General features: G+C 46.3%; 3 protein-coding genes across 3 annotated transcripts; 2 read left to right on the top strand and 1 right to left on the bottom strand.

Moving 5' to 3' along the window:
* Positions 1-383: 383 nt before the first annotated feature.
* On the top strand, positions 384-3733 carry LOC9655365 (ion channel DMI1). Its single transcript, XM_002965735.2, has 13 exons — positions 384-437; positions 495-859; positions 912-980; positions 1047-1628; positions 1685-1867; positions 1919-1978; positions 2038-2241; positions 2294-2542; positions 2594-2692; positions 2747-2941; positions 2995-3087; positions 3143-3409; positions 3462-3733. Exons 1-13 carry the CDS (start codon positions 410-412, stop codon positions 3678-3680), a joined length of 2613 nt encoding a protein of 870 aa, XP_002965781.2. The 5' UTR covers positions 384-409; the 3' UTR covers positions 3681-3733.
* A 574-nt stretch (positions 3734-4307) lies between these two features.
* LOC9633998 lies at positions 4308-6454 on the top strand. The gene is made up of 12 exons (XM_024670648.1): positions 4308-4441; positions 4498-4573; positions 4630-4756; positions 4813-4924; positions 4970-5056; positions 5114-5241; positions 5302-5398; positions 5461-5538; positions 5594-5819; positions 5870-6093; positions 6146-6295; positions 6357-6454. The coding sequence occupies exons 2-11, from the start codon at positions 4525-4527 to the stop codon at positions 6188-6190; spliced, it is 1173 nt and encodes a 390-aa protein (XP_024526416.1). The 5' UTR covers positions 4308-4441; positions 4498-4524; the 3' UTR covers positions 6191-6295; positions 6357-6454.
* Positions 6455-6676: 222 nt separating this feature from the next.
* LOC9655364 (protein EXORDIUM-like 3) lies at positions 6677-7991 on the bottom strand. Its single transcript, XM_002965402.2, has one exon. The coding sequence runs from the start codon at positions 7825-7827 to the stop codon at positions 6712-6714; it is 1116 nt and encodes a 371-aa protein (XP_002965448.2). The 5' UTR covers positions 7828-7991; the 3' UTR covers positions 6677-6711.
* Between the last annotated feature and the right edge of the window lie 5322 nt (positions 7992-13313).

The following is a 13313-nucleotide window of genomic DNA, read 5'->3' as shown; positions in this document are numbered from 1 at the left end:
CGAAGAGACCAGACAAGTATATCCATCATGTAGGAACAAGTCGCCTTGATACGTATGCCACCATGGTTGGGCTTAAGCTTCTTAACTCTCACTGCGAAGCTATAGCTTTAGATCTTTGGCCCAGGAGAGGGCTCACACACAAAATGCGATGAGCAAAATTACTGAAGAATTATCAGAGGGAAATACCGGCAGCTTGATGATCTCGCCCTGACCCTAGCTCCCATCTTCCAGGTGCTCTCAAATCCGTGGAGTTCCTGGTCCCAGCAACGACGGAGCCGCATTTCTGGTGAAATGGCGCACCCTCTCTGCTGCAAGGAAGAGATTAAGCCCCATTTTAATATTTGGCGGGAACAGTAGTATGAACCCCACACCCTAGGGTTTTGAGCTTTGCGATGAGCATGCGCGCACGATGCGAGGCGGCAGCTGCCAGGAGCAAGGTTTGAGCATATATTTCTGTCCTCTGTTTCTATAATCTTGGTGCATTTGCTTCTCAGGTGGGAGATCTCTGAGAAGATCGTCCTCGATTCCATCCAATCTCAAGGATGCCGCGAGCCCTGTTTTCTCAGGGCCGCCGCCGATCGTCAGGCGATTGAAGAGCGCTAGTGAGTCTCGGCGCTTGGCTGTCGAGAAATTCAGGAGTGAGGATTCCAGGCCAGATGATAGCTGGATCATTGTGGATAAGGAGGAGGCGGAGCCTGGATCAAAGGCGAGGGATGATCGGGATAACCCCCGGGTGAAAAAATCGAAGTCGATGGATTCTTTGGAGGAGTCTCATGGCTCTCGAGTCGCGGATGGAGTTTCTAACTGGAACACTACACAGTTCGTGAGACTTTTCATCTATGCGTCGCTCGCTCTTTTGGTAAAGCTCTAAACAATATTTCTATCCTTTGCATCCATTCGTTTGTTTCCAGCTTATACTGTCCTACTTCGCGCTGATTGTGTACACCCTGGTTTTGCGAGCAGAGCGACAAAACGTCAAGGTAAAAAGAGTTCTTTGTTTGGTATTCTATCATGACTTTATTTTAGCATTTGCTATCCTATGGCAGGAATCTCTTGTCAAACTCCAGGCACAAATCGAGACATGCACAACGAGAATGAGCACTCTGGAAACAAATCTTGACCAGAAACCGGCTAGGAGGCTTGCACTTTTTGTGACTGTCTTCTTTCTTGCTATGCCTTTTCTAATTCTGAGAGTTATGGATGACATACACAGCAAGCTAACGAGAAACATCACAGACGAAGAAGTCCCTCCGAGCAAGAGGTTAGCGTATCTCGTGGACTTGATATTTTCGAACGCAATTGCAAAGCCGATTGCTCTACTTCTCGCAACAATGCTTCTAATAGCTTTCGGTGGGATTGCATTATATTCTGTTACTGAGGATACTTTTGAAGATGCGCTATGGCGAACTTGGAGTTATGTAGCGGATTCTGGCAACCACGCTGACAGCGTCGGCTTGGGTTCCAGAATCGTATCAGTTTGTATCAGCCTTGGCGGGCTGCTTATTTTTGCTCTCATGCTCGGTCTTATTTCGGATGCCATTTCAGAGAAAGTAGACTCGCTTCGAAAGGGAAAGAGCGACGTCATTGAGAGCAACCACACTTTGATCCTTGGATGGAGCGACAAACTTGTAAGTTTTCTCTATCTTTTTAGCATTAAGGCTTCAAACCGCAGTGGCTGTTGTAGAACTCGCTGCTAAACCAGCTTGCAATTGCCAACCAAAGTTTAGGTGGTGGGGTGATCGTCATTCTTTCTGAAAGAGATAAAGAGGAAATGGAGGCCGACATTGGGAAGATGGAATTTGATTTTCTCGGAACTTATGTCATCTGTAGAAGTGGAAGTCCTCTCATCATGGCCGACCTTAAGAAGGTATGCGGAAATGTCTTCACGATTTATTTTTTTCCTTAAAACGACTTTCAGGTTTCAGTGTCTAAGGCTCGTGCCATTATAGTACTTGCAGAACCTGGGAACGCTGATCAGGTTTTCTTACTTTCCATGCTCTGATAGTTTTGTAACTTACTGAGTTTTCCTATTTACAGAGCGATGCTCGGGCCTTGAGAGTGGTTTTAAGTTTGACAGCAGTGAAAGAAGGATTGAAGGGTCACGTCGTGGTCGAACTCAGTGACATAGATAACGAACCACTGGTGAAACTTGTTGGAGGCGATCTGGTAGAAACGGTCGTGGCACATGATGTTATTGGTCGACTTATGATTCAATGCGCTCGTCAACCGGGGCTTGCACAGGTTTTTTTTTTTTGTTTCTCTACGTAATCTCTGTTAACAGCCCTTCTTGCAGATATGGGAGGATATACTTGGATTTGATAACGCGGAATTCTATCTTAAACGATGGCCACAGCTTGTTGGGATGACATTTGAAGACGTTCTTGTTTCATTCCCTGATGCGATACCTTGCGGGGTTAAGGTAGCAGCTAACGCAGGCAAAATTGCCTTGAATCCAGATGATGACTACATCATATGCGAGGATGATGAAATTCTAGTGATTGCAGAAGATGACGACAGTTACTTTCCAAGTTCGCTACCGAAGGTACTGTTGTTTCACTGTCTCATTGCAACTTACTTGGTTTGTTTTGGCCAGGTGAAGAAAGCTGCACTACCGAAGATTGTAATTCCTCGAAAATATCCCGAGAAAATGCTGTTTTGTGGTTGGCGGCGAGATATAGATGACATGATTGTTGTAGGTCCTCTTCTCAGTTTTTCTTTGCCGTGTGGAACTTATCCCAGCTTTCAGGTTTTAGAGGCTTCTCTTGCACAAGGATCGGAGCTATGGATGTTCAGCGGCGTGCCAGAGCATGAAAGAGAAAAGAAGCTTATCGACGGTGGCCTTGATCCCAAGCGGCTTGAGAACGTCCATCTGGTGCATCGTGAGGGAAACCCTGTTATCCGAAGACACCTCGAAAGCTTGCCGCTGGAAACATTTGACTCGGTAAAGTTTCGTTTCATGTAATAAAAATCCATAACTTTCTTTCCTTCTTGTAGATATTGATTCTGGCAGATGAGGAGCTTGAAGATTCGGTAATCCACGCAGACTCGCGCTCTTTAGCTACTCTACTACTGATACGTGACATCCAGGTACGTCGAGTTTTTAACCCCCCGGAAGCCAACTTAATCTCGTGTCATTCTCCAGTCAAAGCGATTACCATACCGAGATCTAAGAGCTGTCCAAGTCCGGCAGGCTGGATCCCTGCAAACCTCCTGGATACGAGAAATGCAGCAGGCATCAAACCAGTCAATAATCATCAGCGAGATCCTCGACTCGAGAACAAAACACCTGGTCTCGGTGTCCAAGATCACCGACTGCGTCCTCTCCAACGAGCTCGTGAGCATGGCTCTGGCAATGGTAGCGGAAGACAAGCAGATCAACCGAGTTCTGGAGGAGCTATTCGCTGAAGAAGTAAGCCCATGGCTCGCAAGCTTTCAAGTTGATACACAAGTTTTCCTCACAGGGGAATGAGATCTACATTCGGTCGGGCGAGCTCTACTTATACGACCAGGAAGTGCTGAGCTTCTTTGAGCTGATGATGCGCGCGAGAAAGCGGCAAGAGATATTGATCGGATATCAAGCAGCTTGTGCCGACCGTCCTTCCATCAATCCCGCCAAGAAACACGCTGCAAGGAAATGGTCTACTAACGATGTTTTCATTGTTCTCGCGTACAGTGAGTGAGGAAGGAGGAATAGTGTATAACAACATTGGTTTTACATTGGGCACACGTAAAAAGACGCTCTTAGATTCGCTCTAAACAAAATCGAGCTGCCTCTTCTTTTATTCCGAATTTCGGATCATCACTCTCTTCTTCTTCCTCGTCTTCGCAGAGGCAGCAGCGGCATCTCCAGCAGCTCCATCGGCGTCCTCCTCCTAGGGCTTCGATCGCTTCAGGGAGCTTGATTTGGCGAGGATCGAGAATGGAGCGCCGGTGATGACTCCCAGGGGTTGCTTGTTTTTGGATTGATTTTCTTTGTCCGCAGATTGCAAAGCCGAACTAGATGGTACAGTTCGGCGAGTGTCACTAAGGTAATATGTGTCTTATTTTGTACGTATCCCAAAGTTCTTGGACCGTTTCTGAGCAGCACTGTGTCGGATGTTTGTTTCAGACATTGTAATGTTTTTCGACTATAAGTCTTTCTATATTTCAGGTATCGAGCAGCGCTGATACTCTCTTCTTCCAGATAGAAGAGACATCCTTCGTTAGCCAGCTGCGAACTGGCATCAAGAATTGTAGAATTTTTTAACACTCCAATTGAAAGAGCGTAAAAAGAATCTCCCACCCCTCAAACCCTAGGGAGTAGGGTTCATACTACCAAATATCAAAACACAGAGGAAGAGATTCCAGGGTCGATTCTCACAAGGAAAGGCCCAAGAGATATATTTGTTTCTCTGGCGATGGAGGCTCTGGCGCTGATGGCGATGGCGGAGCGTCCTGGCAGGTCGGCCCCATTTCTCTATCTCCTCTTTCCTCTCGCCGAATGTCGCTTTCTCGCAGTTCTACATCCGATTTGTTACCTGGAAGATGGGAGCGATCGTCAGGGCGAGGCGCTGCGTAGATCCTCGAGCCGCCGGTATTTCCCTTTGATAATTCCAGGATAGTTTAACTTCGGGTGTTCTTCTCTTCTAGCGTCGGCGGCGCTGGCCGGGATTGTGGTCTTGTACATCAATTTCGCGCATTCCACGCATTTTGTGCCGAGCTTGGAGCGTGCCCTCTCCTCGGCGGAAGATCTAAAGCTGTGGCTTCGCAGTGAGAAGTACGGTTTCTTTAGCTCTTTCTATGGTTCCTGGAAGTTTTTTTTTTTTTATCCAGCACGAAAATGAGTAGATTGCTGTCTGGGAGAATCGGCATTGTCAAGGAGGAGTTTTTATTCGAGAAAGGTCTTGCACCGTTCAACAGCTGCCATGCATCGACGATTGTCGAGGTAAGTTATACGTCCATTCTCGGAATTAAATGAGGAACTTCACAGCTTGAGCCCGAGCATTTTATGGTGGCATACTTTGGAGGAACGTATGAAGGCGACAGTGATGTTGTGATCTGGACACAGCGCTTCAAGGTATAGTTTTGTTTCTCCTTGTTCATGATGTATACATTCTTTTCTTTGGTATTTCAGCATGGTGTCTGGTCTGATCCTCAAGTAGCTGATTCCGAGTTGGGTGTCCCCATGTGGAATCCCGTTCTGTTTAAAATGCCCAAAGGCGAAGTGTTGCTGTTTTACAAAATTGGTCCAGAAGTTCAGAAGTACGCATCATCCATCTCTTTGAACCACTTTAGCTGATTTCGGTTCGTGGTGTTTTGCAGATGGAGCGGGTTTATGAAGAGATCATTTGACAACGGAGTAACCTGGTCTGCGAGGCAAGCTCTTCCTCCTGGAATTCTTGGTCCTATAAAGAACAAGGTAAAACAGAATCTCTGTGTTTCCAATCTTCAACATGGTTTGCTTTTCTTCGTCGTTTCCAGCCTTTACTCCTGAGAGATGGAAGACTTCTTTGTGGATCGTCTGTTGAAAGCTGGGATGCATGGGGTGCGTGGATGGAGGTAAGCACTTTCTTCTGCTTGTTCTGTCTTTGCGATTGCAAACACAGTACTGCAGGTTACCGAAGATTCAGGCTATACGTGGAGAAAGCATGGTCCGATTTACGTCCAACATACTCCAATGGGTGTCATTCAACCTGTTCCATATCTCACGGACAATGGCACAGTCCGAGTGCTTCTAAGAGCAACGCAGGAGATTGGGAAAATATGCATGGCCTCATCGTCCGATGGAGGACGCTCGTGGACCTACGCCACTCCGACTCAGCTCCCAAATCCAAACTGCGGTAAACTCGTACGTTTGTTTCTTCACGCCAGTCTCACAAAATCAACGCAGGATTCGATGGCGTTAAGCTGCGCGATGGCACGCTTCTACTTGTTTACAACACCGACTCTCGTGGTATACTCAAGGTGGGAGTCTCCGGCGACGACGGAGACACTTGGACAGAGGAGATTACTCTGGAAGAACAAGAAGGCGGCGAATTCTCGTACGCCGCAGTGATCCAGTCTTTCACCGGTCTTGTTCACGTCACATACACTTATAATCGAGTCCAGATAAAGGTACAACGCTGCTTTCTAGTCATTGGTTTCCATGAACATTTTCTTCGTACAGCACGTAGTTTTGAGAATCGAGACATTCAGGAAGACAAGAGATTGAGTAAGTTGACGTCCATTTCAGCCATCGTGCCCCACTCACATATAGGACACCAACCATTTTCTTTTGGTGGACTCGTGACACTCCAAGATCTCTCCAAGTCTACAGGTTCGTGTTTCTTATAACTAGATCGTCTATTCTTTATTTTTCTTTATTTTTCTTTTCTCAGGCCAAATGATTCCATCAGTGTTGGTGATTGTTTTTATACACATCTAACATGAATTAAGACATGAATTAAGAAGACAATTCATATAAAATGGTACGAAAGATAGCTTATTGACAAAAATTTTAAAAATCCCGCGGTTTTTCAATTCAAAAAAACAAAAAGTAGGAAAGGTGTAACATATATACAAGCGCGGATGGATGGAATCAAAACAAAAAGCTCTTGTTTTGAGCCCCCCTGCCTCGTCTCTTGCTCCAAATCCATAGTCCTTGCTATCACGAGCCAGTGTAGTAGTAGTAGTAGTAGCGAATGGATCCAATCCATCCAACAGTGATCCAAAACTTTCTCGCGGGATTCATCATCAATCCGAGGCGTTTGGGCCGTGGCAAGCGCTGAGAACCGGATCCCAGATCCACTGCACCAGGAACCTCCGCCCATTCACCCCATGCATGTTATAATTCACGCCGCTCCTCGCGTCGGTCAGCACGGCACCCGCGTAGCCGCCGCCGGCACCGGTTCCGTACATGCCCTCGCACAGGTCCGCGATCTCGGTGGGCGCCGTCGGATCCTCCCCGGCGTACCACGCGTTGATCAACGGGTTGGATGAGATCTCCGCCAGCTCGTGCGCGACCACGCTCACCATGCCGTCCACCGCGGGGCTGGCGTTGGGCGGCCTCATGGGCGTGGTGTGCGTCATGTAGGACGGCACCGCGAACGGGTAGGCGCACACCTCGGGGCACTGCTTCTCGGAGTGGCCCACCCACGCGTACGGAAGCGTGTAGCCGACGATGGACGGGAAGGAGAAGTAGTGGAAGCCGCATACCGCGCGGCAGAAGTCCTGGACCACGACGTCGCCGGCGGTAAGGATGAGGTATATTCCGCGGCGCGGGTTGACGGGCAGCGTACCGTTGTTCTCGGCCAGCGCGCCCTTGAGGACCTCCTGCATGGTGAGCCGCGTGAGGCTGTGGCCGTGGGAGTAGTCGACGTTGTGCTCGCCGGCCACCACCAGCTGGCTGGTGATGTTCTGGAGCGTTTGATCCGTGTAGAGGCGGACGGTGCTCCACCAGCGCTGGACGGATGGCTGCGGCACCGCGGCGGATTGCGGGGATGAGACCGAGGCGAGGAAGTCGCGGATGATGGATTTGTCCGAGGATTTCCAGCGGCCATACCAGACGATGTAGATGTGCATTTGCTGGGAGAGCACTGGCCCCATATGGTAGCGCATCTTGACGTACTCGGAGGAGCCCTCGAATGCCTTGGATGCCCCAAATATAGCGTCGCCGCCGCCGCCGCCGCCTTGGATCTTGGAGATTATCGCTTCCTTGTCCTTCCAGTAGGGGCGGAAGGGCTTGTATCGCGCCGCTGGAAGATCCGATGGAGCTGCATTGGATAGAGAAGAGGGGGATGAGGAGAGGAGCGATCTTGCCGCTGCTTGAGAGAGGAGAAGAGCGTAGAGGATGAGCATTGCCGGCGCCATAATCTTGATTCGCAGCTCGCAATGCCGGTCTTTCTATCTCTATCCCGATCGATCGAGCGATCGATCCAACTAGCTATCTCAAATATCGATGGATCTATTTTCGATCGCTAACTAGATAAATAGGAAAGGAGGAAGCTCAATGACGGCATCTCGCACAGGCCCTCTTTCGTTTATATATCCTTTGATGGAGGGCTCTTGTGTAAGTAGTCACGCTCAAGTGAAAGCCTTGAAAGGTCATTACACATTTCCACCTGTATTACAACTGGCGCTAGCCGAGCGCGGACACATGGCACGCGCTGGGTGGAGGACGTACAAAGCTAGCCGAGTGGAGGCCCATGCCATGCCAGGGCTAGAGAATTTACAGTCATACCAGTCCACGCTGGTCAACTCAGTCCACTCGTGTTCATAAATGCTACTGGTTCAGGTAACTTTGTTCCAATATGTAAATGGAACACTGGTCCACGGTAGTCCATCTGTAAAGAATCCAGACATTAAATCCATTCTAACAATGGATGCCAATTTTTAATGTTGCATTTTATGCATTTTTTGGAGGAGCATATATATATCTATATATATCTCTATGTGTGTTTATATTTAAATATAAACTAGTGTTTATTGTATAATGGTATGTTTGGAATTTCCTATATATCGCCTCAGTATAAGCTCTTGAATTTATCATTCAACCTAATATATTCAAACTCAAAGAGTCATTCAACCTAGTACTACTTAAACTCAAGAACATTTAATCCAAAGTATTCCAAAACTTTTAACATACTAGAAAAATGGATACACTCTTATTCATAGGCTATTTCCCTTTATCATTTCTTAAATTTTTTTTTTTTGTGATTATATTCAAATAATTATTAGTTTGAGTAAAGCATCTGCATTTGCTTTGTCCAATGGGGGTAATGTAATAATAAGCCTTACCAAATCTCATCCAATGCATTCACATTCAAAAAACACAACTAAAAGGTTTTGGACATGATGCAAGCATAGAGCATTCATCTTTCTAAGCCTTATATATTTGTAACAATCCTTTCTTTTTCTATTGTCATTCTTCTCATCTTATGCAATTTCAATTTAGTACTTTATTTGGATAAAAGACACCACCCCCATTCTTACTTTGATTTATGTTGCAAGGCTTGGTTTTGTCTAGGATTTTGTTTACTTACAAGGTGCTTCATATAAGCAAATTGTCCACCTCCTATCACACATTTATTTATATCTAGGATGGCACATATTCACTAGTAACAACTCTCTACCATTATAAGTATTTGGTTTGTCTAATAAGCTTACCTTTTGTGCAATGTGGAGGGCCCATAGCTACCGCTTGTGACATTGCAGCAATTTCCTTCAAAAGCCACTATCATATAAGTGGTTATAAACTTTACCTATACTGACTCAATTCTGTTAAGTTCCAAAATATAAGAAGCTAAAATTGCAAAGGCAAGCTAGAATGTGACAACAAGAATAGTACCTATATCTAGGATGGCACATATTCACTAGTAACAACTCTCTACCATTATAAGTATTTGGTTTGTTCTTGGTTTGTCTAATAAGCTTAGTTTTTGTGCAATGGTACTTTTTGTGCACTGCAGCAATTTCCTTCAAAAGCCACTATCATACAAGTGGTTATAAACTTTACCTTTAATGACTCAATTCTGTTAAGTTCCAAAATATAAGTGCCAAGACCCCCAACAAGATCAAGACTGGAAAATGCAAAAGACAAAGAGAAACGTTAGTGGAAACAAAGAAAAAACCTTAGACTAGCATTGATTCAGATTGTGGAGAAATGAAACAAGGCTAACTTATATATACTATAGGTTGATGAAGCTCCACCACTCTTGGATCAAGGACAGCCTAAATATAGCTGAGGTCGAGGAGGCGCCACATCATCATCAGGAATGTAGCTTAAGACTCAGGAATTGTATAGGAAATCAGAGAGTCAGGAATAGGGAAGTGTCTCGAGAGTCAGGAATGTGGTCTGCAGGTCAGGAATCCGGCGAGAGTCAGGAATGTGGCAAAAATTGGGGGATTCCTGACAGCACCCCCTCCTCAAAAACGAGTGGAACAAGGACGTGAACAAGAATGAAGAGGAGGATGAGATGAGCGGCAAGGGATGGGAGATGGAGAAAAAGAATGAGGACTAGGACAAGAAGGATAGCGGCGGTGGAAGTCCTGAACAAAGTCAAGAGAATGAATTAAGTTGTCCGCAGGTTCCCAAGTGTGTTCCTCAGGTCCATAACCCTTCTAGTTGACCAGATAGTAGAGTTTAAACCGTAAAATCTTGGAATCAAGGATGTCCTAAACCTCGTACTCAGACCCATCCTCGAGCTGCACTAGTGGAGGCGGAAGAATAACCCGATTTGGAATAGGACTGGGAATATAAGGCTCAAGGAGAGAGGAGTGAAAAATGGGGTGAAATTGATATGAGGAGAGAAGTGTAAGGCAATAAGTGACAGGATTAATGATGGCAGTGATAGGGAAAGGACCGAGGCGTTTGAAATCAAGTTTTGGATAGGGCCTGGTGGTGGAGATATTTTGCCTGAGGAGCCAGACTTTATCTCCGATATTGTAAGGGGGACAATCCTGACGATGAACATTGGCAAATGTTTTGTGAGATTCCTGAGCACGATAGAGGTGGAAGGAGATGGAGTTGTGGATTTCCTGGAGGTTGGAGACAAATGCCTCAGAGCGGGGATTTGAACGAGAGGATTCGGATGGAGAAGAAAGTGAGAGATTGAATCAGGGATTTCAGCTAGAGTTCACAAAGAAGGGGGAAATTCGAAGAAAGGAGTGAACAGAGTTGTTATAAGAGAACTTAGCAAGGGGAAGGATATCAAACTAATTATCCCGATGATAATTGATGAAGCACCTCAAGAATTGTTCCAATGTCTGAATTGTTCGCTCGGACTATCCATTAGTTTGAGGATGATACACCAAAGAGAGGTTGGCCTTTACTCCAAGCAGCTGCAAAAAATTGCCAGAAATGAGAGATGAATTGAGGTCCCTGATCTGAAACCACATCTGCAGAAATCCCATGAAGTCGGAAAATTTCCTTGAATACCAGTTTTGCCATGTCCTCACCTGAAAAATCCTTGGTACATGGCAGGAAGTGAGCCATCTTTGTGAAGCGATCCACCACGACTAAAATGTTGTTGAAGCCTCTAAAACTCGGAAGATCACTCAAGAAATCCATGAAGATGGATTCCTAAGGACCTGAAGGGACCAAAAGGGAACGAAGCAAATATGAAAGAAGGTGGCGAGGTATTTTATTCCGGGTGCAAGTGTCACAAGAGGTAACAAAAGCTTTGATGTAGTCATCCATATGAGGCCACCAAAAGTCCCATGCAACTAGCTCATAGGTTTTTGCAATGCTGAAGTGACCAGCAGTCGAGCTATCATGGCACGCCATCAGGACCAACCTTTGAGCATCACCTTCAGGAACATAAAGCTGCTCCCCACGGTACAATAAGGCATCTAAGAACTCAAACTCGTCAAATCATCGGCAGTTGGGAGTCACTGGTGTCCAGCCTGAAGATGGGGGAAAATGTCGCTGGTGAGATCATCAGATTGAAGATCATTTCTGATCGCATCCATCGAGGAGGAGTCCTGAGGGGCCAAGGAAATTGCCATAACTTGAAGCCGATCAGGACCGAGGATAACTTGATCTTGTTGATCGAAGGCAGGATTACCAGGCCTGAGACTGAGATATGAGCGCCTTGAAAGAGCATTAGGAAGGCCTTGAAGCTTTCCAAGTCTGTACTTGATAACAAAGTCAAACCGACTCAGGAAATTGTGCCCACCTTGCTTGACGACGGCTCAAAACTTGGGAAGTGGCAAAGTACTCGAGATTTTTGTGATCCGTCCAAACTGTTGTTTGATGGCCCCCCCCTCCAAGAAACGATGCCACTCTCCAAAGGAATCCACGATGGCAAGGAGCTCCTTGTCATGGATTTCGTAATTGATCTCCACAAGCTGGAATTTCTGAGAATGGAAAGTGACCGGATGAAGTTCTTGATCCGCTTCGAGTTGAGACAGCATAGCATCGATGGCAAAGTCGGAGGCGTCAGCCTCGATGAAGACAGATTGTGAGGGATCAGCGTGAATCAAGACGGGAGCAAAACTAAAAGCCGCCTTCAGTGTGTTGAATGCCTATTGGGCAGCAGCAGACCAAGAGAAGGGAACATCCTTGCGAGTGAGATGCGTGAGAGGAAGGACAATGTCAGAGTAGTGATCAATGAATTTGCGGTAGAAGTTGGCAAAGCCAAGGAAAACCTGAACATCCGACATTGATTGTGCAGGCTCCCATTCGAGAATAGTCTTGACTTTGGCAGAATCCATAGTGATACCCTTAAGAGTGACAATGTACCCAAGGAATTCCATAGACTGCTGATCGAAGGAACATTTCTCAAGCTTCGCATATAGGCCGTGTTCTTGCAGCTTCGCCAGCACCTTGCGTACATGTTTGTCATGCTCCTCCTGAGTTTTTGAGTAGATGAGGATGTCATCAAGGTAGACGATCACCATCTGATCAAGAAACTCTCGAAAGACGTCATTCGCCATGTGTTGGAAAACTGCTGGAGCATTTGTCAAGCCAAATGGCATGACAGTGTACTCGAAGTGGCCATAGCAGGTTCAGAACGCAGTCTTCCATTCATCACCAGGCCGGATCCAGATCAGGTTGTATGCTCCATGGAGGTTGATCTTGGTGAAGAAGCGGGCACCGCCGAGGCGTTCCAACAGATCCAAAATCAGGGGCAGCGGATAACGGTTCCGAACAGTCACCTTGTTCAAACCTTGGTAGTCGATGACTAGCCGCAAACTCCCATCCTTCTTCTTGACAAAGAAGACAAACACTCTAGCCGGGGACTGCAAATGCTGAATGTACCCCGAGGCAAGGTTCTCATCCAGGTACTCTTTGAGGGCCTTAAGCTCAGGCAGGGATAACCTGTAGATAGGCCCCCACGGAGGTGACGCTCCTTCCTATAAATCAATGGGACAGTCATAAGGCCGATGAATAGGTAGTACACTAGCTTTTTTCTTGTCAAACACATCCCCAAAATCATGATACTTCTCAGGAAGACTAACAAGAGAAACATGCAAAGCAAAAAGGAAATAGGTTCTTCATGAAGGAGTTCTTTCATAGTGATTGTGGAGATAGGAGGAGGCGTATGACTAAATGGAATGATGAGATGAGGATACTGTCCAGTGTAGGATGGAAGAGAGGAAAAAGAAGAGGGTGAAAACTTCGTAGAGTCAGGAACAAAACCCCAATTTGAGTTTAGGGAATTTTTCCTGATTCAGACTCGATGAATAGCAGGGGAAGCCGTAGGAGATGGTGATGTGGGAGAGATGAGCTATAATTCCTTCCAACAGATCTGAGGTTGATGTAGTTGGAACACAAGGAAGACCGAGCACCATAGAGGAGGATTTGCTGTTGATGATGTTGAAGGCAATATCGGTGACGGTGGATCTGATGTTAC

The sequence above is a fragment of the Selaginella moellendorffii genome, unplaced genomic scaffold, assembly GCF_000143415.4.
Source record: "Selaginella moellendorffii unplaced genomic scaffold, v1.0 SELMOscaffold_6, whole genome shotgun sequence".
Lineage (NCBI taxonomy): Eukaryota > Viridiplantae > Streptophyta > Lycopodiopsida > Selaginellales > Selaginellaceae > Selaginella > Selaginella moellendorffii.
This window is presented reverse-complemented; position numbering and strand designations above follow the sequence as displayed.